This window comes from Phalacrocorax carbo, chromosome 16 (genome assembly GCF_963921805.1).
Source record: "Phalacrocorax carbo chromosome 16, bPhaCar2.1, whole genome shotgun sequence".
NCBI lineage: Eukaryota > Metazoa > Chordata > Aves > Suliformes > Phalacrocoracidae > Phalacrocorax > Phalacrocorax carbo.
The window spans coordinates 9,432,775-9,454,608 of NC_087528.1; the positions used below are offsets into that span (position 1 = coordinate 9,432,775).

Genomic DNA, 21,834 nt, shown 5'->3' on the forward strand with positions numbered 1-21,834 from the left:
GACCAAGAATGACCTCCATCAGTGTACAGTAGTTAACTGGTTTATTTTTCAATATTAATTTAAGCAGTTTGAAGTACCTGAAGTGGCCTGTTACCCCAAGGATGAGAGAAGTTTGAAAAGGGTTCGCCCTTAGAGTATATCACTATTTCAAAAGAACATTAGCTAACCCCATCATAACATTATGTCTCAGAAGAAAAAAAAATATTTAATAAAACTATCTATTTAAAGTTTAGCTTTGTTAAAAAAATAATAACAGTATTTACTGCAATCAAATTAACTATTTAAGTTTCACTGCTGCAGTGGAATCTGCTATTTGTTCATCACAGACCACCTCCATCCTACTCTCCCCGTCTGGAAGATTACCTGAAGCTTGTGTTAGGCACAGTGAAGCATCAGCTCCTTGTCACATCGTATCTCAAAGCAGTATTCTGCTGCTCAAAGGCCATGCTTCATGCTGAAGTATTTTGCTGATCTTATTTTCCAGGAACTAGAAGTCTGGACAACGGATTTTGTGCTGCCTGCAACAGTGTGGCTGGCAGGATTCTTCAATCCCCAGTCCTTCCTCACTGCTATCATGCAGTCCATGGCTAGAAAAAACGAATGGCCACTGGACAAGATGTGTCTTTCAGTGGAAGTCACCAAGAAAAACCATGAGGATATAACAGCTCCACCCAGAGAAGGCTCCTACGTGCATGGATTATTCATGGAAGGTAAAAGATTCATCTTTTAGGAGGTGTTTCAGACACGGAGAAAGCCCAGTTCAGCCTTAAAAATTCTTGCAAACAGAGCAGGTGTTAGTACTCACTGGCTGCTTTGAACCGGTCCAGCTTTTGCAACAGCTCCAAGCAGCAGAGCCTTATTCCACGCTAATGTCAGAGACACGCCAGCTGAGGGCAGCACCCGTCCAGTTTACAAGCAAGAGTTTCACAAACCAGAAGCTGCTTTTTGGAAATTCAGACTGCATATCATGAACCTGAGGAGTGGCTGTCTGAAGCTACATGGTTCTACTGAATAAATATATTATGTTCTTATCTGATGTGGGAGTAAGACAAAACTAAAATAATTACTGTTAAAAACTAAGGGGGAATGAGATGGCAGTATCAGCAGAGCACCAAAGGGGTCCACTTAAACAGGAGCACAGAACAAAGGACAGCTATCGTAGTTCCCACCACAGCCAAGTTCTACCTTCAGCTATGCAGCTTTCATGCAAACCCGTGCTGAAGGGATGAGTGGGGACGGAATTTATTTAGACATCCCACACACAGTAAGGCAAAATGCATTCATGAGTCACAGTGAGATGATTACATGTTAGCCCTAAAGACTACTACTACTACACCACGGCTACCCAACAACCTTCACACTCCACCCTCAGCTGTGCTACTAGAGCAACTCCTTCCCACCCATTAGTAGTTATGAAAACAGCCCCCTCTAAGCGAAAAAGCCACTGGGTAGCTGGCATCCTGACAATTTCATAATATTGCAGGTGCTCGATGGGACATCCCTTCTGGTGTGATCACAGACGCTCGACTGAAGGAGTTGACGCCCATGATGCCAGTCATCTTCATCAGAGCCATCCCTGTGGATCGCATGGACACCAAGAACGTCTATGAATGTCCTGTCTATAAGACACGGATGCGAGGTCCCACCTATGTCTGGACCTTTAACCTAAAGACAAAAGAGAAAGCCGCTAAGTGGATCCTCGCCGCTGTTGCTCTGCTCTTACAGTCCTAAACTTTAATGACTATGGAAAACAGCAAATGTTTTTACTTGAAGAAAAAAAAAACAAAGAAAAAAGTTGTGTAACTTAGACTAAGTTTGGTTGTTCCAGAACTACTTCAGCAAAGTATCAATAAAAACAGTGCTGGAACTGCTGTCATGTGGAGACTGCTCTTACAGTACATGGAGTTTCTCATGACGGATACTGGTTTTACATTGGTGGTTTCTGATAAAGTGCTGGTTGAGAGCCAGGCCCCCAAAGGCCACCAAACAGAACAATTGCATGTAACTATCCGGATTCTTTTCCTTCTCATAGCTCTCTGTCTTTCCACAGCTATTTGTTTCATAGCTTAGTGCTAACTGTGAGCAGAAGTTCATCAAGCCGTCTGCACAACACATTCCTGCATGGAAGTGTGTATCTGTTTAGACCAGATGGAAGAAGAAAGGTACAGATTTGGCCCAGTTCACCAACACGTCAACCTGTACAACCCAAAGAAAGTCCAGCCACAAACAAATCAATCTCTGAAGTATATTTCTTTCTATTTCTAGGTTATAGAGTCCCTTTATTTCTCAACAAATAATTTGTATCAGCAGTAACACCTATTAGCGTGATTAGATCTGCTCTGGCCACCACACGGAAGCCAGTGCCTGTCCCTTTAGCACCAAAATTCCACCCCATGAAATATCTGAACAATTAGTTCTAAAATACAGTTGCACAAAACTTCCCTCACAGCTAGTTGTAAGAAAAGCCACAAGCGGAGGCAAGTAGAACTGCTTATTTCTTTATAAATTTAGAATAAATTACTGTTAAGCTTTACACTTACCTTCAAGCCTTTTCAGGTGCCAGAAATCCCTTTTGATGGCAATACAAGGTCAGAACAGACTGCACATACTCCACCAGTGAAACTCACAGGTTCAAAAAGCTTAAAGCCTGAGCTCTAACATTTTTTTTATCTGGCTTCCCAACCAACTTCTTTGCAGGACACGTGTTACGGTTCAAGCCTCCCACTTTCAGCAAATAACATCCAAAAATCACATTAGCACCAAAAGTCCTCTCATGCCCTCTCCACAGTTCATGAAAGACACTCGTAACACATCTTAACATGAAGGAGCCAGATATACAACCCCAGAGATGGAGGCCATATATATGTAAATAAAATGGGTGTGTGAACATTCCCCATCAAGGGCACACACTTAAGTCCCAACTGCATGGACTAGGTGCGCAGCACAGGAAAAAGAAATCTAAGAGCGATTCCATGAAGCTCAGAGGGGCTCCAGTTACTGGGCAGTCAAACAGCCAGGCAAATCCAGGACACTGTACGAAGCAGAAAAGCAAAAACAACTGCCCCTGTTAACCAACATCTACAAGGTGAAAGCAAAGTGCTGATCAGATAAAAAGAAGACAAAACATTTTAAATATTCCAACAATGTTTTCTATTAGCTGGTCAAGATAAAATAAACAGTCTCTCTCCACAAAACTCTGGAAGGGACAGTTCAGAAATTGAAGTTTTATTTCTATGTATGGGAAATACCCTTGTATGGGTTCTCTTTCATTGACCCTTCCAGAAATTCTAGTAGCTGAAACCCGGTACAGGCCTTGAGCAATGATTCCAGTCAGTGGCAAGTACCCCAGAAGGAGAGAGATGTCTGTTTTTTCCCCCACATCATCTATGTTTCCATCATCTATTTCTTCCACATGACAGAGTACTGCACTTATTAACTGCAGTCAGGGCAACATAAATTCCCCATAAGAACAGCAGAACACTCACGCAAAGCAGCAACTTTTCTTCTTTCAAAAGAAATTCTTGATCAGAGGAGTTACCAGCTTCACCCACAGTTTCACGTAACGATTTGGTTGCTCAAATGTTGATGATGAGACTACACCTGAGCAGAGGTAAAGCTGCTCCTGTTCCTATAAAGGGAAATAAACATCATCCCAGTAAATCTTAAGTGTTAGGTTATATAATGCCCTTTAACAAAAGCAAATTCTCAGATAAATCTGGCTATGGATCCTGCCAAAAGGATGCATCATTTCTCCCACAAGCCTGAACATAAGAGTCTCATTCCATGCAGCACAACTCACTCAGCACCTGAACCACCAAGGAGCTAGCACAGGATCTGTCCTTCACACCCGCCTGCCACAGCATTCCACCTTTTGATGACTATCAGTGTGCTCAGTAACCAAACCCAAAGATTTAGCAATTTAAACTCTACAAAGAGCAAAGGTAGAAGGTTTTGCCTTATTGAGCCCCACAGTTGCAAGAGAGCTAAGCTTCAGTTTCAGAAAAATCCTAAATCCCTCCCTGTAATTGCCAGAAAAGGAAACCTTACCATAATCTCAAGAGACTGGCTTACAAAGCTCTTTCTAGACATAGCTCAAGCACTGTGTTTTCAAATGAATATGCAGTCATGATTTTCAACTAAATTACCAGAAACACTTAGCCTTCTCCAGCGTGTACACAATACTGCTGAAGGAGGAAATGAACCATCGTGATGATAATACACGCTCACATTGCATGTGAAAGCAGCTGTTTGACCAAAGCTAGAAGTGGTTTTCTTATCAAAGCCACTCAAGTTTCTAGATTTGCAGGCAAACAAGGATCAGACCATCTACTGTAAGCCTGTTCATAATCTTTTTTTCATTAACTAAGCTGTTACAAACAGAAAGTATTCTGCACTGTTTAAATTCAGGGTGGAACAGGGAAGCAGGAACAAAGCATTGGAAAGTAACACCAAAAAGATGAAACAACAACAGAAGGAAGACATTTGTGTGCCAAATCAGTCTAATTTTAGAAGCCCAAAATGCTCCAAGGGCTACAGTCAGCCCTGCTATGAAGATTCTGCACCACGGTCATCTTATACAGTGAGGTTGATCACTGGAAGCAAGATTATTTATCTGAAGTGCAGTTCATTCAGTGGAGCATCCAAAGATACCCAGACTACTCAAATTTCTACCCAAATCTCATCACACATTTTTAAAATGGAACTGAATGTTACATAGGCAAAGTGATTTCATGGCAGCATACCAGTAATGTATTAAGTCTTCTAAACAAAGATCACAGAACAGTAAACAAACAGCCAACCTCAAAATCAGCTTCCAGCAAATGGGAATGGTTTAAAGCCCTTTAAATTAGATCACTGCAGCACTGTTTGAGAAAATTCCTTTGTCACATTTTCATTGATTCTCCCCTTCCATTAGAAACAAGTAGAGGCAAGATATGAATTGAAATATTCAAGCAACTCTTCCAGTAATAGAATTGTTTTTGATTAGATATACTCTGACTCATTCTGTGGAAGAGCCCTGATGCAAGAGGGCAATTCCCATTGATCTTGAAGAGAACTGTGCCTCCCTATGCCAGGACTTGGCTTAACAGAATACATTTTTGAGATGCCCCAGTCATACACAGAAGCACCAAACCAATTTGCTTTGTATCAGAGCACTACATGAGAAATTATTTGGGACACTCTCAGTTCCAGCAGAAGATTCAGAGTCCAGACAGCTTAAGAACCAGACAGGGTTTAGAGAAGCAGCAGTGCTGAGCAGTCCAAGCTGCCTAATTAAAAACAACAAACAAACAATAAAACTGGACGCTGAACATTAAACCACTGAAAAATGTCTGTGTCAGGATTATATAACATCATATTAAAGACTGTATCATGTCATATAACTTCATGGGCAATCCAACCAGCCCAGACACCCTCCTCTTTTAGAAACTACGCTAAGATCCCCTGCCTTTGTTTACCTCCACAGCCTGTGGGCAGCCACCCAAAATCTGACTGATTGGCGTTTATATTCCTACAAAGGATTTCCCAAACACCTGAGAAGCAAAATCCTCCAGAAGTCCAAGATCAGCAATTCAATGGGCCTGACCTCATTATCCTAGAGCACAGTGCAACCTTGGCAATGCCCAGATACTGGGGATAAGGCCCAAGAACATGCTGTGTGATCAGCAAGCAGGAGAGCCAGCAGATCCTCCCTCAGCATCCAGTGCCTGAGCACTCCTGATACTCGAGTTCACTGGGGACACATGTTCTTTCCCGTTATGGCCTTCATTTCCCAGAAGCAGGCACTTGCAGCAGGCATCTCATCAATAGTCACTTAACTGACAGCTCCTTGAGACTTCCTATGCCCAAGAAGGTTTTGAATTATTGTAGCTGTAGGTTTTTATTGCAACTGCGTCATCAGCATTCCCTATCTGACCAAGAAGCACAACATCCATGTTATCTCCCCATAACCAGCCGCTTACCTGATGAAGTTGCTGCTGCAAAGCTTTATTTTCTGTCACTATTGCAACCTGAGCTTCCAAGTCACGATGAACTGATCGATATCCGAAATTAGGAGAGCCAATCAGAGTTAGGCAGGGAAGATCGCTTCCAGCCAGGTACAGCCAGAGGCCTGCAGGAAAATCAAAAGAAAGGAAATGTGGCAGACAAAGGAAATGACTGGGGTAGCCTCAAACAATCACTTCACTTAAAAGAAATGAATTAAACATGTTAGATTACAGTAACTATAAAAGATCACGACACAAAGCAAGCCTCCTTGCAGATGGTCTAGCATGCCTTGTAAAGCCTCATATGAATCTTGGGGTACCCTTGCACAGCTTGCATTGTCCAAACTCGTGGGTTCTTAACAGGGGGGCTGCAGCATACTCAGTGCCATCCCAGGGACATGTTCTTAAGAATGTAAATACACTCATGAAGGACCCCCAAAATAATCCAGAATGAGTCAATATCATTAAGTTAGAGGTCATTTTGCACCATGGCATATCTCAGAAACACTGAAATAAGTCAAACAGTTTTTCAGTAAAGGAAAACCTATGCCAAGCAATGGAGCACTGGGCAGATACACCAGGCCTGGACCAGTCAGTCCAGAACTGGAAGCAGTGCAGTGACTAATCCCTTTCCCAAGTCTACACAAGACAGTGACATGAAATGGCATCTCTCTGCTCTGACAGGTGAATTCACATGAAATAAAGACTTGTAAGAGAAGTACAAATTATTATACCTACTCACTTCCTGAGGAGCCACCCAAAGATGTAATCAAACTCTTGCCAGGGTGTAAGACTCTCAAGTCCACTCACCACTGCAGTTCACACACAGCTTTGCCAGTGCAACAACAAGAGCAAGCATGATACAACCCAGGACTGCTTTTTCAAGTGCAAGGTGGAAACACCATACTCGAGCACACCACTGTAGCATGGCAGAAAAGAACAGCTAGGGATGGAACAGGAGAGCCAGGACTATTGCCAAGGAGAGTCTATACAGCTATCCTCTGTGTATAAACAGACCCAAGAAGTGTTTGCTCTCCACTTAGCAAGCCACAAGCACTTAGAACAGCCCTGGGCAGGTCCCTGATAGATGGCTTATCCCTACTGCAAGTCACACAAAGGCTACAACAAAGAAACTGTAGCATAAAAACCACCTAGTCCTTAAAATAGCAGCAGGTTTCCTAACTCAACCCCAGAGCAGTTCCAAGAATGCCTTGAGTAAGAAGCTGCCGATTCACCGCTGGTTCCTGTAACCTCCTCCCCGCCCCCACATCGCACACCCTCAGCAGCTTCACTGCCACTTTCAGTTACACATCCTGGCCCAGAGCTGGCACTGCCCATAACTCGGCAGCACGACCGACTCCTCCGCAGGCTCACCTTCGCCCACAGACGGAGAGGAGTGACAACGCAGGGTGCTCCGGGGGCTGCAAAAAGCACCCAAGTGTCACAAAGATTCAGCAAATTCTGCCACCGAACAGGACGGCTGCCAGGGGCTGTGTGGTGCCCTGCCCAGCCACAGCACAGGGCTCTGGACAGTGGGCCAGAGCTCTGCCCAGGCAGCAGCTACAAGGAACAGGCTTCCTTGCTCTAAGCAGTCACGCAGCAGCCCTAAAGCCTTTATGGTGTCTCTGGCTTTATGGCCACCTGGCAGGATCTGCTCAAACAGTGACTCACCTTTCCAGAAAGGGGAAGCACAGTTTCCCAGCCACCATTCAATAGCAGAAATGCAGGTTTATCTCAGAGCAAACAGCCACCTGCCCGGCACTATGTCACCCGATGCTTGCATGGAAGGGACCCTAATCCTTAAGGACGTACCTGTGTTGCCACACCACCACACCCAGAAATGCAGCAGAAGATGGGTAGATGTGCGCTGCTGCAGGTAGGCTTCATGATGTTACACCCAGGAAAGCCTCATTGCAAAGGTTTGCATTTCCTACTCACGCATGCATGATGGCTACGCAGCGCTCTGAACTGAGCTGCTACAACGGCACTTGCACCGAACGCACTTAGGACAGTCATAACCCTGGTGGGAATATACACTGCGGGAAGTCATGCATGAGGATACAAAATGTTTTAAGAGGCACTGGAAGGGTTTACAAAACACCACCCACAGCATTTGGTGTAAATCAGCTAGATCCTACAAGAAACTAAAGGGCATCTTTCGTCTTAGCCCAAAAAGGAAGTATTAACAGGCACTATCTACTGCTATGGATCTCACGTCCTCTTCCAGGAGCCAGGCTCTGTGTGCAACTGCCTTTCATCTGTCTCCAGGGTTTCCTCCGTTTCCCCCTTCTGCCCTGTACTCTCTTTCACACACACACACTACATGACTCCTGCAGAAGAAAACCCGGTGAATTAAACATGGGCCAAAGGGATCTTTGCATGCCAGAGAAGGGAGCTACAAATTGATACTTCCAGAGCGCCAAAGAGGAAACAGAAAGAAGGCAACAAACACCTCTGACTCTCCCTCCTGCCAAGCATGGGAGCAGCTGAACTCTGACTCTTTTATCCCCCTCTCAAAGATAACACCACACAGCAGATAGAGCCCAAAGCACTTCCACAAAAAGGCACAGCTGGCCCAAAAAGGGATTGACTGCCACGTGCACTTTGGTAGCTTTGAAAAGCAGCCCAAGCCTTCCGAACTCAATCCATGCCAAGCCACAAAATCCCACTCGGAGTCAGCAGTGCCCAGCAAGAGGAGGAACCTGTGAACCACAGATCGCTTGAGCACGTGCTTCCTGGAAGACAGACCACACAGGACTTCCCAGCCAGGCAGGCACCTCCTCCAGGCTGCCTGGATTGAGATAAGGGTTTCACTGCACTAGAGCTGCTGATCTCACCACAGGAGAGGCACAACTCTCGTTAGAAAAGCTTGCAGTTTTGACACAGAGGCAGCCTAGTGTGTTTTCTTAAAGAAAAATAAAGAAAATACTCATGTATTTTCTTTAGTCAAGAGAAGGCCTAGTCAGCAGCTTTCTCTCCCTTCCACCTCTGAACCTTCTTCTGAACAGCCCTGCAGGAAGCAGGGCAGATAGAGGCATTCCCACGATCATTAACAGCAAGTCTTCTTCAACAAACAACGGGAGAACAACTCCGGAACAGGCCCCGGAGACCCAAGGGTTGCATCCTTCCAGCGTTCAGATCAGACAATGCAAACAATGGAAGTGCCCCTCAGCACACTGCAAGGCCGGCTGGGGAAACTTGCATGTTAATTAGCGCCAGACTGGGTACTGCTTACAGTAACAGAGTTGTCCTAGGGGACCGGTGAGCCATCACAGGAAGTGACACAGAGACGCGGTGCAGAGCTCTGCTTGCAGAAGATTAGAGTAACAGAAGATGCTGTGGAACATGGCAGAAATGTCTCAGCTCAGCCAAAGGCCATGCTTGACCAGGAGCCCAAGTCATTTTGTGAGGTGTTCCACTGCTGCACCTCCACGTGGGAGGACCGTAAGAGTCTAGATAGATATTTATCAAGTGTCACATGTATCAGACTTCTCAAAAAAAAAGATCCTCAGTGAAGCAGACTTCCTAAGCTATTTGCATTAGTAAAATCTACTACTGAGCAATCAAATACTACTGTGTACAAAGGAGGAGAACATAACAGTCAAGGACTGCACTTTCTGGAAGGAAAATTCAGAGACAACCAGCAACAACCAGTCAAGGGAAAATATGCTTTGGTCCAGGTGGCATCAGGCTTCTGAAATTTGTACACAACCTGTCAAGCAAAAAAGGAAACTGGGATCTTCTGCAGAAGACCATAATAGCAGTATTAATTATTTTTGTTTATTATTAACTACATTTGTTAAGCAATATTCATTTCTCAGCAACTTCCCCTCCAGCTGCCTCCCACTTCCAGAATGCACATGGGTGCATTTATTCACTGTGCTGCACTTTCCCGTATGCTGTAAACAGAAGCTGGTACAAATTCCTCAACACCTGGATCATCCCCACAAAGACCAGTTGCCAAGAGAACACAGCGTCCAGGACCACTGGGGAGTCACCACTAGCGGTCTCCTTTCCTGCTTCTGCTGCAGATCCTGCCCTGGGGTCCCTGACACAGTCATCGCTTCTTGTTGCTGAAACTCGCAAGAGCGATACAAGAAACTGAATCACAACCGTTACTGCGATCATAAATACATCCAGATGCTTCCTTTTCTTTCACATCAAATTTCACATCAAGACAGTGCCTTACTGTCATCACTGGGACAATTCTTGTACAATCTCTGAGACTATCTTCGAATCAGGCAAGACATGGCTTTGCACGGTTGTCCCCAGCGATCCAAACCTTCCAAGTTTATGCAAGCAAGACGTTTAAACCTTGAATGAGTACTTTGGATGTTAAGTCTAGACTTGGCACCCAGCCATCCCCCCCACTAGTTGCGCAATCCAAATACGCACAAGTCTCAAATGCCTTCTGAACAAGCCCTCTTGAGAAATGGACATCTTACCTTTGGCATGGAAAGTCCACCCAGCCCTAGAGTACTCCTGCAGCTGGACCCTCTCCTGTTGATGAAGGTAGCAGACCTCACTGTAAAACTGGTGTTCAATGTAAACATAGGCAGCAGGGATGGCACCTGCCACCCCTTTGGCACCAAAAAACCCATTCACCTCCGGCGAGGCCAGAAGAATCCGATACTCAGCCCTAGTGCCCAGAATGAGGTCCATGTAAGCTTGTGTCAGGTTGAAGTAGCCTGTGGTAAGGTATATCCTGGCATCCCGTTCAGCCTCTGTCAGCAGCGTCTCTGTGACCATTTCATCTATTTGAATCCCAAAAGGTTTCATTTGGATTAAGGGATAGACCCACGTGTCGGGTTCTGGTTTCAGACCCCCAGATGCTTGAGAGCCTTGCTGGGATAACAAGGAGCTGCCCTGCTGGCTGCTGTGGAAAGTCTTTGCATGAAGGAGTTCTTGCCGTATCCTGGCAGAGTTGATCACCTCCATGACTCTTCGATTTGCTATCTCACAGTAAGCCATCTTGTCTCCTGCAGGAAAACCATAAGAGATTGTGTTTGAGACCTAAAGATACAGAGTTACACATCACCTATTAGGTAGCAGGTGAAGAAATACTGACAGGACACCAATATGAAAACAAAAATGAGCTAACACAAAGGCCACAGAACTTTCTTCCCTAAGTCTCAAAAGCAGATGTTTTAAGGTTAGCAAAGCTACATTACAGATGAAAAACATTCAGCTTTAAGAGTGGTAAGAAACTTGATGAGCAGCAGCTTGATAAAATCCACTGAGAAATTAAAAGACCAAGGCAAAGCTAAAATGGTAACCAAGAATGAACTGGAACATACAAAATAAACTACTGTCCACAGTCTAAGCTCACATCACACAGCAGTGCACAAGGCCAGAACAAAAACTTATGATGCAATAAGCCTGACAGGTAGATGTCCTTCTCTGCCCACTTTGATGCTTGTTCTCAGCCTTCCTAAGCCAATATTCACTTGATTCCCAGAATAGACTCAGCTACAAAATATTAATTACTAGAATAACAGTACATTCATGAAACTTTCAGAATAGGTACACACAGAACATTATAGACATTAATATCACAAACAGAAAGAACCTCTCAAGGAATTTAAGTTCTTGTTGAAGTCACAAGCAGCAGAATTATGAAGAAGCAATGAGACAGTTACAGAGGAACTTCTAGCCTTTGAACATTCTGCCAGATTAGCTGGTGATAGCCACTGTGCTAGGAACACTCCAACAGATCCAGTCTCAAAACTCTAGCAACCTTGATTTTAATAATGGATGGCACAGAAATGGGACAACCGGCAGTCTGTAAATGATGGTCAGACACTCAGCAGTTCACAAATGGATGGAGTTCAAGTCACCCTTAAACCCTGGCTGTCACTCCCCACCTCTGGATTGTATCACCCGACCAGACAAGACAACTCCCTCCTACCTTGGTACGGGTGTACCATCCCCTCCATCATCTGAACTGTATCGTTTTGCTGTAACTGCAGAGACACATCTCCAATCGCATCCACTAGCTCCGTGAAGAAGTCTGCAATCTCTGGAGAATCCTGCAGGAGAACATAGCGGTCCTGACGATTGGTGAAGTACAAATCACTCAGGTTTGCGCTAGGAGAGAAAAAGAAGAGTTGAGTTCCAGAACGGAGCATAGGCATATGATCCTGAACACCCCAGACGAGGTTACAGATCTCATTCTGCATATAACTGGATTAAAGTACAAATTGGCCATTTCCTTTTGCATCATGAGAAATTTTTTTCCTTTTGAGAAAGACTCTTTCATATGAGAATCCCATGTGGAAGAGCTGTGGCTGCTCTTCCATCTCAGAAAAGCATTGATATGATAATTACAGAAACACCAGATGCAAATAATGAAGTTCAAACAACACTGGTAGCATGCATACCTTGCCTCAAAAACTCAGCTAAATGAACCACATAAGGGCCTGAAGAGGCAGGACTCACCCGCTGAGGATCACATTATCATCAAAGAGATAGACCTTGATGTGTTGCAGTCCAATGGTCTCATTAAAACGCTCTGGAATCAGGAGCCTGAGAAGTCCACGCAGGTTTGGGGTGTGGAAGAGGGATACGCGGACTTGCTCAGGAAACCGCTGTAGTAATGGAATTAGCATTGTTCGAGAATTCTTCCTACCTGGGAGACAAGGGGAGTTTCACACACAGGATCACACCAGACAGGGGATACATCATGGCATGGCACCACAGCTTCTCAGCTAGAAACTGGTTACAGGGTGAGCGCCCATCTTATCTGCTGGCACTTAACATGTTTTCCCCTTTTTTTTTTAAATCACATTCATTTGCACTATGTCATTATTGAAATCAACACCCAGAACTGTAAGTTCACTGATGAATGGGCCTTGGAAATGGTCACTGAGCATGTCTGACATCATTCAAGCTTCTTTATCAAGCCACGCCTAGCATTAGTTAACACATGCTACAAAGAGTCACCACAAAGGTTTCTGATTAAGTGTACTGCTACTTCCAACAATTCCCGCTTTCGTTTACAAATGTAAATATAACAGAGCATGATGGATAAAGGCAAATGCACTCACAAGTGAATTAAGCAAGTAAGCACAAGTTGCACATAGCAGAGTTTGGCCCTTCTTGCTCCTACCACCTATTTTCAGAAGAAAAGCTGCTCAGCTTGAAAATTTTCTGGGAATAAGTAGTTCCTGGTACACAAAAGGCCAGTTTTGAAAGGTATAAGATTTAAGTAAGTAGGTCCAATTGGTCAAGAAAACCTCTCTCTGAAAAAAAGTTTATTCAGCCTAACTGTAAAATAAGTCTTCGAAGAAAGCAAAGCATTGTAATATCTACCCCGAGATCCCCTGGTGTAGTCAAGAAGAATGGAAACTCTGAGGTTAGATGATCCTTTTGCTTGCAGTGATTTCTCCAGTGTTTCTTCTAAGCAATCCACCTGCAGAGAGAGATTTCTCTACTCATTACAGAAAGCAAATAAAGCTTTACAAGGAAAGTATTCAGCAACCAGGAGGCCAGTGGCCATGAAAGCTTCCACACCCTAATACGAGTCTTTCCCACTCATGCAAAACACTGCTAGTTTAGACTTTGCATCCGTCAGACTGGCGCCCTACTCTATCAGCCTAAAGCAATACATGAAAGGGCATTGATTTTACATGCACACATTTTTCAAGCCTCTGAAGAGTAATTAATATTAGCAGAGAAAGTCCCAACATCATTCCCAAATCAGATTTGCATTACCAAAGAGAAACCTTCTTGGTAGGAGTTCATAAACGATGCAGAGGCAGTTTTATTCCTGAACTACAAACTTGTTTGTCACATGCAAATTCAAATCTTGTGTACAAGCCCAGACAGAGCCAGGCACAAAATCCTGTGCAGAACTCAGTCCACCTTTACCCTCCTGTGGAATTTGCATTCTAACATAAGAAACTGGCTAAGGACAGGCTTCTCCCTAAAGGTCTTAGATAATGCTTTTGTTTCCAGAAGGAAGGACAGGAAATAGAAAAGGTAAGCAAAACTGACCTCTGTCTTAAATGCAGAGAGCTAATACTGCATCTGCATACTGTACTTGGAGGACAAAACATACGTAGAACTTTTAATCATTTTCCAGAAAAATGTCAGAGGAAAAAAATTATCCATGATCCCACAGTTCTGTAAAAACCCTTTGAACACTATGCCAGTAACCTCTTACAGTGTGAAAGATCCAGGCTCATTATCCCATGAAAAAGTTCAGTAGTTCCATGGCTCTCTACTAGTCCTAAAACAGAAACTCCCTATGCCTCCCTTCCAAATCCCTCCCTCCCCCACCCCGTGTACAAGTACACAAGTACAGCCAGGAACCCTGAGAAAACTCTCAAGGAGAGGAGAGTAAAGTGTAACGTGTGTAAAATGTAAAGTGAATCCCCGTGTAAGAGTTTTGACGACATTACAAGCTCACAAACTGCACGTCACATACACAGCCTGCACCTGAAGGAACAGGATGCTTTTTGCAAAGGCAGGCCTTTTATTTCTGCGTTAACTTTTTCCCCTTCCCAAACCCTTTCCGCACTCACCAGCTCCTGTTCAAGGAGCCCTGTTCCCAGGTATAGCGAAGCCATCACCACTCGCTGCTTGGCTGTTTTTATTTGTACCTGGAAGTAGCAGAAAATAAGTTCAGTTTCATCCTCAGTCTCTATGATCACTAGGAGTTAATGATCCAGACCACAAAAGAGCTGTGGTTCTCCCAAGGAGAATCACTTTAGCCAAATCATAGCATTGGCTCCCTTTGCCTCGTAGAAGGAAAGGCACAAAGATAACACACTGATAGCAAAGATGTAAAACACACACGTCTTTACAGAGCAACATCAGCACCATTGCTGCATCCAAAAATCAAGGAAGAAATCAATGCTTTCTAGAAAACTGAGGAACACATTCCTCGCAGCTAAAATTATTACATACAAAAGCAGTTACCACGCCGTAGCTGCTACATTGGGATTGTATCAGCACTGGCAATCCCAGCTTTCACTCTGCAACTGCTTTAATCCTTTGTATCCCATCCTGTGAACTAGCTAGACCCTAAAGACCGTTGCTTACAGAGGTCTTCTCCTTTCCTCTGTGCTCACCACTGACACCGCAGGGGGTGGTAGCTGCTGCCTTCATGGCCCTCCCAACCCTTCTTTTCCAACAGCTTACCACGGCAATCTAAGACCATGTTTCAATTCTAGAACTTGCTTTAAATATGCATTGTGAAAAAACTGAGTTAAACAAAGAAATTCTCACCTCAGCCCTACTACTTAAGAGATGAAGTATTACAGGATTCACACTGTAACGACCTAAGAGACCGCTGGGAGAGATTGAGGGAGCTGTGTTTGTTTTGTATTGCAAAGAGGAGACTGGGGGGTGATCTAATAGCAGCCTGCAACTACTTTTAGAGCAGTTACAAAGATGATGGAGCCAAACTCTTCTTGGTAGTTACAGCTGTGCAGCAGCCACAGCCAGCTTTGGAAAGTTCAGGCCTGACACCAGAAAAAAGCCTGTAAACTACTTAGATGGTGTGGTACTGGAACTGCTTACCCAGAGGCAGAACCTCCATCCCCAGCTGTTTTCAAGACTCAGCTAGACAAAGCCTGCCTGACCTGATCTAGCTAACTGACAACAATCCTGTTTCAAGAAGAGGCTGGACCATTCCCGCAACTTGGAACCCACAACTCACCTTCAAGAGTTCATAGAATTCAGCTGGGGATGAAAGCACCTTGACATGCGAGCTGCAAATCCCAAACTCTGGAACCAGATTCCTGATCCACTGGAACCTGTGTGCTCCTTCTGGACAAAGGGAACAAGGTGGGGCTGTGATCACAGGAACAGGAGGGGTGAGCAATGGGGCGAGAAGAAGCCATGACGATCTGTGAAAAGAAAGATCAAGAAATTATGTATGACGGAGCTTTTGCTTCCCACAAACAACCCCCAAGAAGGTAAAGAATGAGCTGCAGCTAGGGCCAATACATTGTCAGGATCTACAATGGCAAGAATGCCTTTCCTTTTCCATAACCCCAGCTGAATCACCAAAGCCAAATCTAGAAATAGAAGAACACAAGAAAAAGGTGGAAAAACGGATCTTGACATCATCAGCTCCTTCCCCTAACTGGCAGGGGAGATAAGGGGAAACCAACTCTTTCATCAGAACAAGAACGCAGGAGAGGAAACAGGCTGGAAGCTGAAGAAACTGAGTATGTAAATCCCAAACACGCACAGATCAGATGTCTGGTGATACCACTGTGGTACCAGCTATCCTTGTAATCAGTCACTTCTGAATTGCCTTTATCACGCATGTGTCAGCTTTGCCATGGCCAACAGTCACTTTCACGTCTAGCTTAGTTCTCAGCTGGGCTAAAGATTAGTTGTTTCTATTTCAGGTAGAGACATTTTAAAAATAATGCTACTCAAAGTTCTTCAACAAAATGGAAAAATGCCTCAACCCCTCAAACTTATAAAAAAAAATAAAATTTACAACTCGCAAAGTGCCTGAGCACAAGTACTAGCAAAAGCAATGAAGTCATAGCATGAGAGCAACGTACCAGCGGATCGAGTGTGTTTCAACAGATACGAGCCAAGAACCGCAACTGTGAAACATTAAGTAGCCCTCTACAATGACGCCACTTGTGTTCTGCACAAGTACTAAAAGAAGGTCAAGACTTCTCTTACAAACTTCAAAGTAACTGTAAGGGAAATAGCAGGAAGCTCATTCTTTAAAAAGAAATTTCAGAACAAATTTAATTCCTTTGAAGTCGCTTAGGGAAGAAACCAAGTTACTGCTAACAGTCATGCTTCGGGGGGTGACAAGAAGCAAATAGCATCTTTTCTTCCCTGGAGACTTATCATGCAAATTCATCAAGTCATACAATAACCTCTGGTAGGATTTGTCCACATGACAAAACCACATTTCAGCACAATTAGCAGCAGCAACTCCCATGAGATCCAGGAATCGACAAGCAAGGGACTGAACTACATCCCCAAACTGGACAGAAAACATTCTGGTCTGCAAATCCTACTTGCAGGAGTCAGACTCACTGTCAGGACAGAACCAAGGCCTCATCCCAGAGGAACGCCAGGTCCCTCAGGCCAACAGGCAGCCACCATCTTGTGACCCATCCTGATGCGTTCTGCCACCGCCACATACCAAGAAGAAACTGGATTATGACCTTTACCAGAATTTCTTATGAGGAACTTTTAGGTTTTACCACAATCCAAAGCCCAAATGACCACAGATTCCAGGAAGATGATTTCACTCATTTGCTTCATGATAAAACACTGGATCTTCACAAGGTTTCCGAACACCCTTACGCAGAAGCCAGTTTGCAGTTGTGTTTCCTGGAAAATCCACTAGTTTGTCACTGACTATTCATCGCAACATAAAACTGACTCAATTTGTGCAAGAATTCCTAGGATGGTGTTTTTCAACAGATCATGTGGACCCAGCTCAGACTTGACACCCAGAATAGATTACCAACACAGGCTGTTGAAAACAACAGGAATATTCCATAGAAGATGTTTACACACACAAAAAAAAAAAAAGAATCAAAGCAGAAAAGAAATACAAGAAATACTGGTTTTCAAGCACATTCTAGTCGATCTTTACAGAATCGGAGCAGGACATTTGTGCATCTTTGCTCAACTCCTGTCTCAAGGCACAGACTACATACTGGGAACAGAGACCGCCTGCTACGTTACCGCCAAGCGAGCACAGCAAACAGCAAGGAAAACCGAGCTACATGAATTCAGACTAGCATCCAAAAATAGGGTGTGTTTTGTAAAAAAATAAAAAACAAAACAAAACAAAAAACCAAAATGCATGACTTGCAGAGCAATAACAAAGTCAGGGCTATAACCCAGCCCCACAGATTGCAAATTATGGTCTCCAGAATTATTCCCACTGAGGTAACAGTGGCAAATTTTATGCATTTTATAATAACAATTAATCAGCAAGAGGAGATAAATATTTTCCTTATTATTCCATCCATCAGTCCTGGCCAATTATACTTCCAAAAGCCAGCACAGTGGCTGAAAAGCCACTTTCCAGAAACATGATTCCAAGAAGCCATTTTCTGGCAGAGTATGAAAACTGCAGGTTAAACTGCATCCTCGCTCTATGTAGCTGAACATTAGGTTCATGGATTGATGAGGCACTCTTCAGGCAGTCCTTTCCCAGTGCTGCTGAGGGAGTAAAATCGATCTGCGTCACAAGTATTATTTGCTTTGAGCCTTCACATTAATTCCATGCATGCATTGATATCCACTAATTCTATACTCTGGATTTTTTACACCCTATGCAATTTATCTACAGCATTTTAATCCAAAGCTGAAATTTTAGAACTTATTTAGCATTGAGAGCCTAAGGCTTTTATAATTATCAAATAAATCAGTATTTTGCTCCAGCCAATAGTAATAATGGCACAGCAACTGTCTACTGAAGTGGCAGCTTCTACCCACCGGTGACTGAAAATAGCTGAAGCGCCCCCCCCCCCCCCCCCCCCAATGTATGACACAATCCTTTCAACTGTACGCACACAACAGTCAGAAACCATGTAACATTATGAAGAAATAATGAAAATTCCATACTTCGACAAACCAGCTTTCAGAGAAACAGAAAATGGGGCAGGAGGGGAGCCCTTCCCATGTACTTCACATCATCAGGTTAACCAGAAAGAGAAAACAGAAGTAAAAGGAACCACCTCAAATCTTTTCTGCATAAAAAGTTGACCCTAAAAATAAATGAGGGATTTTTTGTGTGTGTTCTATTTTTAAAAATTGTGGTTTTGGTACACAAACTCATGATGGAGCTGAAACACTCTTATTCACTGTAAAACCTCATCTGCAGAACCAGAGGTGAAGTGAAACGACAGGATACGGCGCCGTCCTTTCACCCACGCACACGTCACTGCACAGGGGGATCTACAAATTACTTGTCTTTGAATTCAGTTGCCTCTTTCCAGGGCTCAGTCTAGTAATTTATCTACGCTAAAAAGCACTGATGAAACCAAAAGACAAGTTTTAAAATAATTTCTTTGGCTTAACCAGGAACAGACAGCAGAACACAGGCTAACACAGGGCTCTGAGACAACAGCAAGGATGAGCGCAGCACATCTGCTGCCCGAGGGGGGAAAGGAGAGTGAAGACACGCCGTGACAGGAGAGGTGCCACCCTTACAAAAATAACTTTAGCTTGCCCAGAAGATTGTGTCAGGCACTGTACTAACTAAAACAAAACACGGAATCCTTCTAGTGCTCTCTTACCAAGTACAGTGCAAAGTGACGCCCAAAGAATAGGGGGGAAAGCCTTTTTTTGAAAGACTTCTTCAATGCATTTTGTTTGATCACTTCTGAACCCAGGATGAGGTTCTACAGAAAGACAATCACCTCTGGTTTTTTTAATGTTTTCTTTTTAGCATGAATTGTACTCCTGATAGCACCAGCAGCAGCGAAACTAAGGCAGCCGTGCAGTAGCAAAAATAAGGAGAGGAGAAGCTGTTCAGGGGAGCGCAGTTGCAGAAAGACTGATGGGAGGAACCACAGTCTGCGGCTGCGACTGTGCATTCCCTTTAGCACGTCACAGAGCCAGTCTGGCACTGAGAAGGGGAGGTCTACCTCCCCACAGCCATGCCTTCCCCATCCCTCTCACTCCCTAGGGAAGGAGAGAGAGGAAAGGGAGAGCTTGGGCAATTTTCTGAGGTCAGCTCCTGGATCCTGCTCACTGCGCAGCTGCCCAAGGTAGACATCAGGAATGAGCCATGGGAAGAAGGTCCACTCTTTCCCACAGCAGCCCACTCAGATCTGTTTAGAAGGACGTTGAAAACATGCTCTGCACATGGTTTGATAATTCACCTGCTCCAGCATATCAGCGACTGCCGCTGCAAGGAGCGGCCCTCTTCCCCAGTCACCTCTCTCGTGCCAGACACAGCCCCAGCACAGGCAGGACTGAGACCTGTTCTCATCTCTTTTTCTGACAGGGAGTGGGGGGGAATTCCACCTTCCACAGACAACCCCCAGTCCAGGCAAGTTGTGCCTAACAGCTAAACCCCAGCCAGTGCTGCTCCAGAGACTGACCAGCACTTGTGATAGCCGAGGAGGAGAGCTATCCCTAGCAGATGAGTAATATGGCTTAGCACCTGAAAGACAGCAGTAAAGTACACAAAAAAGAAGGAAATACAGTACACCTCTTGTCCTAAGGGCAAACAGCTAGGGCAGACTGATAGCCTAAAACAAGCTTAAGTAGCAGAACTAGCCTCGAGCCTAACCCTAAGCCTAACCAGCCTTTTCAGCAGCTGATTCACTGTGGAAAACAGCAACCGCTTCTGCGGAACCGCGCAGCCCGGGGGAGGCCGGGGGTCCCTTGCCGGCAGGGCCGACACTTCCCGCACCTCCGCAGCGTTTCTAACGGTTCGGTCGGGCACACGCGGAGCAGAAACCCCCGGGAAGCACCGTACCGAGAAAGGGGAAGCGGCGAGCGAGAGGGCAGCGGCGCTTCCCGCCCGGGCATTCCCGGATAACGCAAGACCCGACACCGGAGGCGGCCGAGGGCTCCCGCCGGGGCCCGGGGGAGGCGGCCCGCCCGCAGACACGGGACCGGGAGCGGGGCCTCTCGCCCGCCGCGGCGGGAGGAGCCCAGCTGGGCTCGGCTTAGCTGGGCATAGCCCAGCTCAGCTAGGCTCGGCTCGACTCCTTACCTGCGGGCGCGGCGGTCGCGGCCCCGGGACAGGCGGTCGGAGAGGCGACCGAGCAGCGCGGCCAGGCCCAGGCGGCCCCGCGGTAGCCAGGCCGACAACCGCCGCCACAGCGCCGCGCCCCCCGCCGCCGCCGCCATCAGCACCGAGCGCCTTCCGCTTCCGCCCGTTGCCATGGCGACGTACCCGGGTTTCCCCCCGCTTCCGCTTCCGTTCTGCAGCTGCCACCGGCCGCCCGGGTCCCCCCCCCCCCCCGCCGGGTCCCCCCCCCCGGCCCCTATCCTGGCCCGGTCCGGCGGGCAGACTCGGCGTCCGCAGCGATTCACTGCGGTTCAGCCCGGCCTGCGAGCGGCCGCCGGTCCCCGCTGAGCGCAGAGCCCCCGGTGGCGGCGTGGAGAGGCCACTCCAAATGCCAACGCCGCTGCTGGCGGGGCCGGAGGGCGCGGGGGGGGGTTCCTCGGGAAAGGCTCGCTGTCCGGCAGTGCCGGGCCGGGGGCTCCCCCTGGCCCACGCACACGCAGGACGGCTTTACACGCGCCTCCGGGCACACGCGGGAAGCTGCAGCCCAAGCACCGGGAATTTCATCGCCGTCCCGACAGTTACACACACACACACCCGCCCCTTCTTGGCGAACGGCTTCTACGGGAAGGACACGGCTCCTTCCCACGGCGGGATGGGCGCTTGCCGCCCCCGCTGCCCGCCCTGGCAGCACCCCCCCCCGCCCACCCCGGAGGGGGAATGGGGAAGCGTTTGTTCTACGGTCACGGAGGGGACCGCCTGCCCCCCCGCCGCCGGGATCCCCGCCGTGCCTTCCCACACCGGGCAGGGCGAGGCGGACCGACGAGGGGGGACGGGGAGGGGGGGACGGGGGCGCGGGTGCAACCGCTGTGACCGGCAAAACCGCGTTTCTACTGCCCAGCCCCGGCTGCGGGAAGCCCGTCCCTTGGGGAGCGGGTAGGGGGGTATGGGAGTCCCTCCCGGCCTCGTTCCCCCGGCCGGAGCCTCCCGCCCCGCTCCCCTCCCCGTCCCTTCCCCTGTGTTTCACCACTCCTACCTCAGGCAGAGCTCCAGAGCTCGTTTGCATTTCAGACCAGCTGGTTCACCGCAGCCTCACTTCCCAGAACTGCTCTTCTTGTGTTTATTCCTGACTGGCAGAGGCAGCAGCGGCGGCGGCAGCTC

The 21,834-nt window shown here is 46.4% G+C and overlaps 2 protein-coding genes across 2 annotated transcripts in view; one reads left to right on the forward strand and one right to left on the reverse strand.

The window, feature by feature from the left end:
- The window catches only part of DNAH17 (dynein axonemal heavy chain 17), a 38,166-nt gene extending 36,307 nt beyond the window's left edge, over positions 1–1,859 (forward strand). The window contains exons 79-80 of the mRNA XM_064467427.1: positions 485–710; positions 1,484–1,859. Coding sequence (XP_064323497.1) covers positions 485–710; positions 1,484–1,731 — 474 coding nt within the window. The 3' untranslated portion in view covers positions 1,732–1,859. The remainder of the gene's footprint in view (positions 1–484; positions 711–1,483) is intronic.
- On the reverse strand, positions 25–20,846 carry PGS1 (phosphatidylglycerophosphate synthase 1). Its single transcript, XM_064467180.1, has 10 exons — positions 20,659–20,846; positions 15,652–15,841; positions 14,513–14,590; positions 13,299–13,398; positions 12,426–12,615; positions 11,896–12,074; positions 10,433–10,966; positions 5,964–6,112; positions 3,486–3,628; positions 25–1,665 (listed from the first exon to the last, which is right to left on the reverse strand). Exons 1-9 carry the CDS (start codon positions 20,829–20,831, stop codon positions 3,509–3,511), a joined length of 1,713 nt encoding a protein of 570 aa, XP_064323250.1. The 5' UTR covers positions 20,832–20,846; the 3' UTR covers positions 25–1,665; positions 3,486–3,508.
- Positions 20,847–21,834: the final 988 nt, after the last annotated feature.

Bases quoted from the DNA above. Each gene is read 5' to 3' on its own strand.
- PGS1 (XM_064467180.1), bottom strand. From the start codon at position 20,831: ATGGCAACGGGCGGAAGCGGAAGGCGCTCGGTGCTGATGGCGGCGGCG. The intron at 13,399-14,512 runs GTGAGTGCGGAA...CTCTCTCTGCAG, and splicing joins GGCTCCTTGAACAGGAGCTG to GTGGATTGCTTAGAAGAAAC. The intron at 3,629-5,963 runs GTAAGCGGCTGG...TTCCCTTTATAG, and splicing joins TGCAGCAGCAACTTCATCAG to GAACAGGAGCAGCTTTACCT.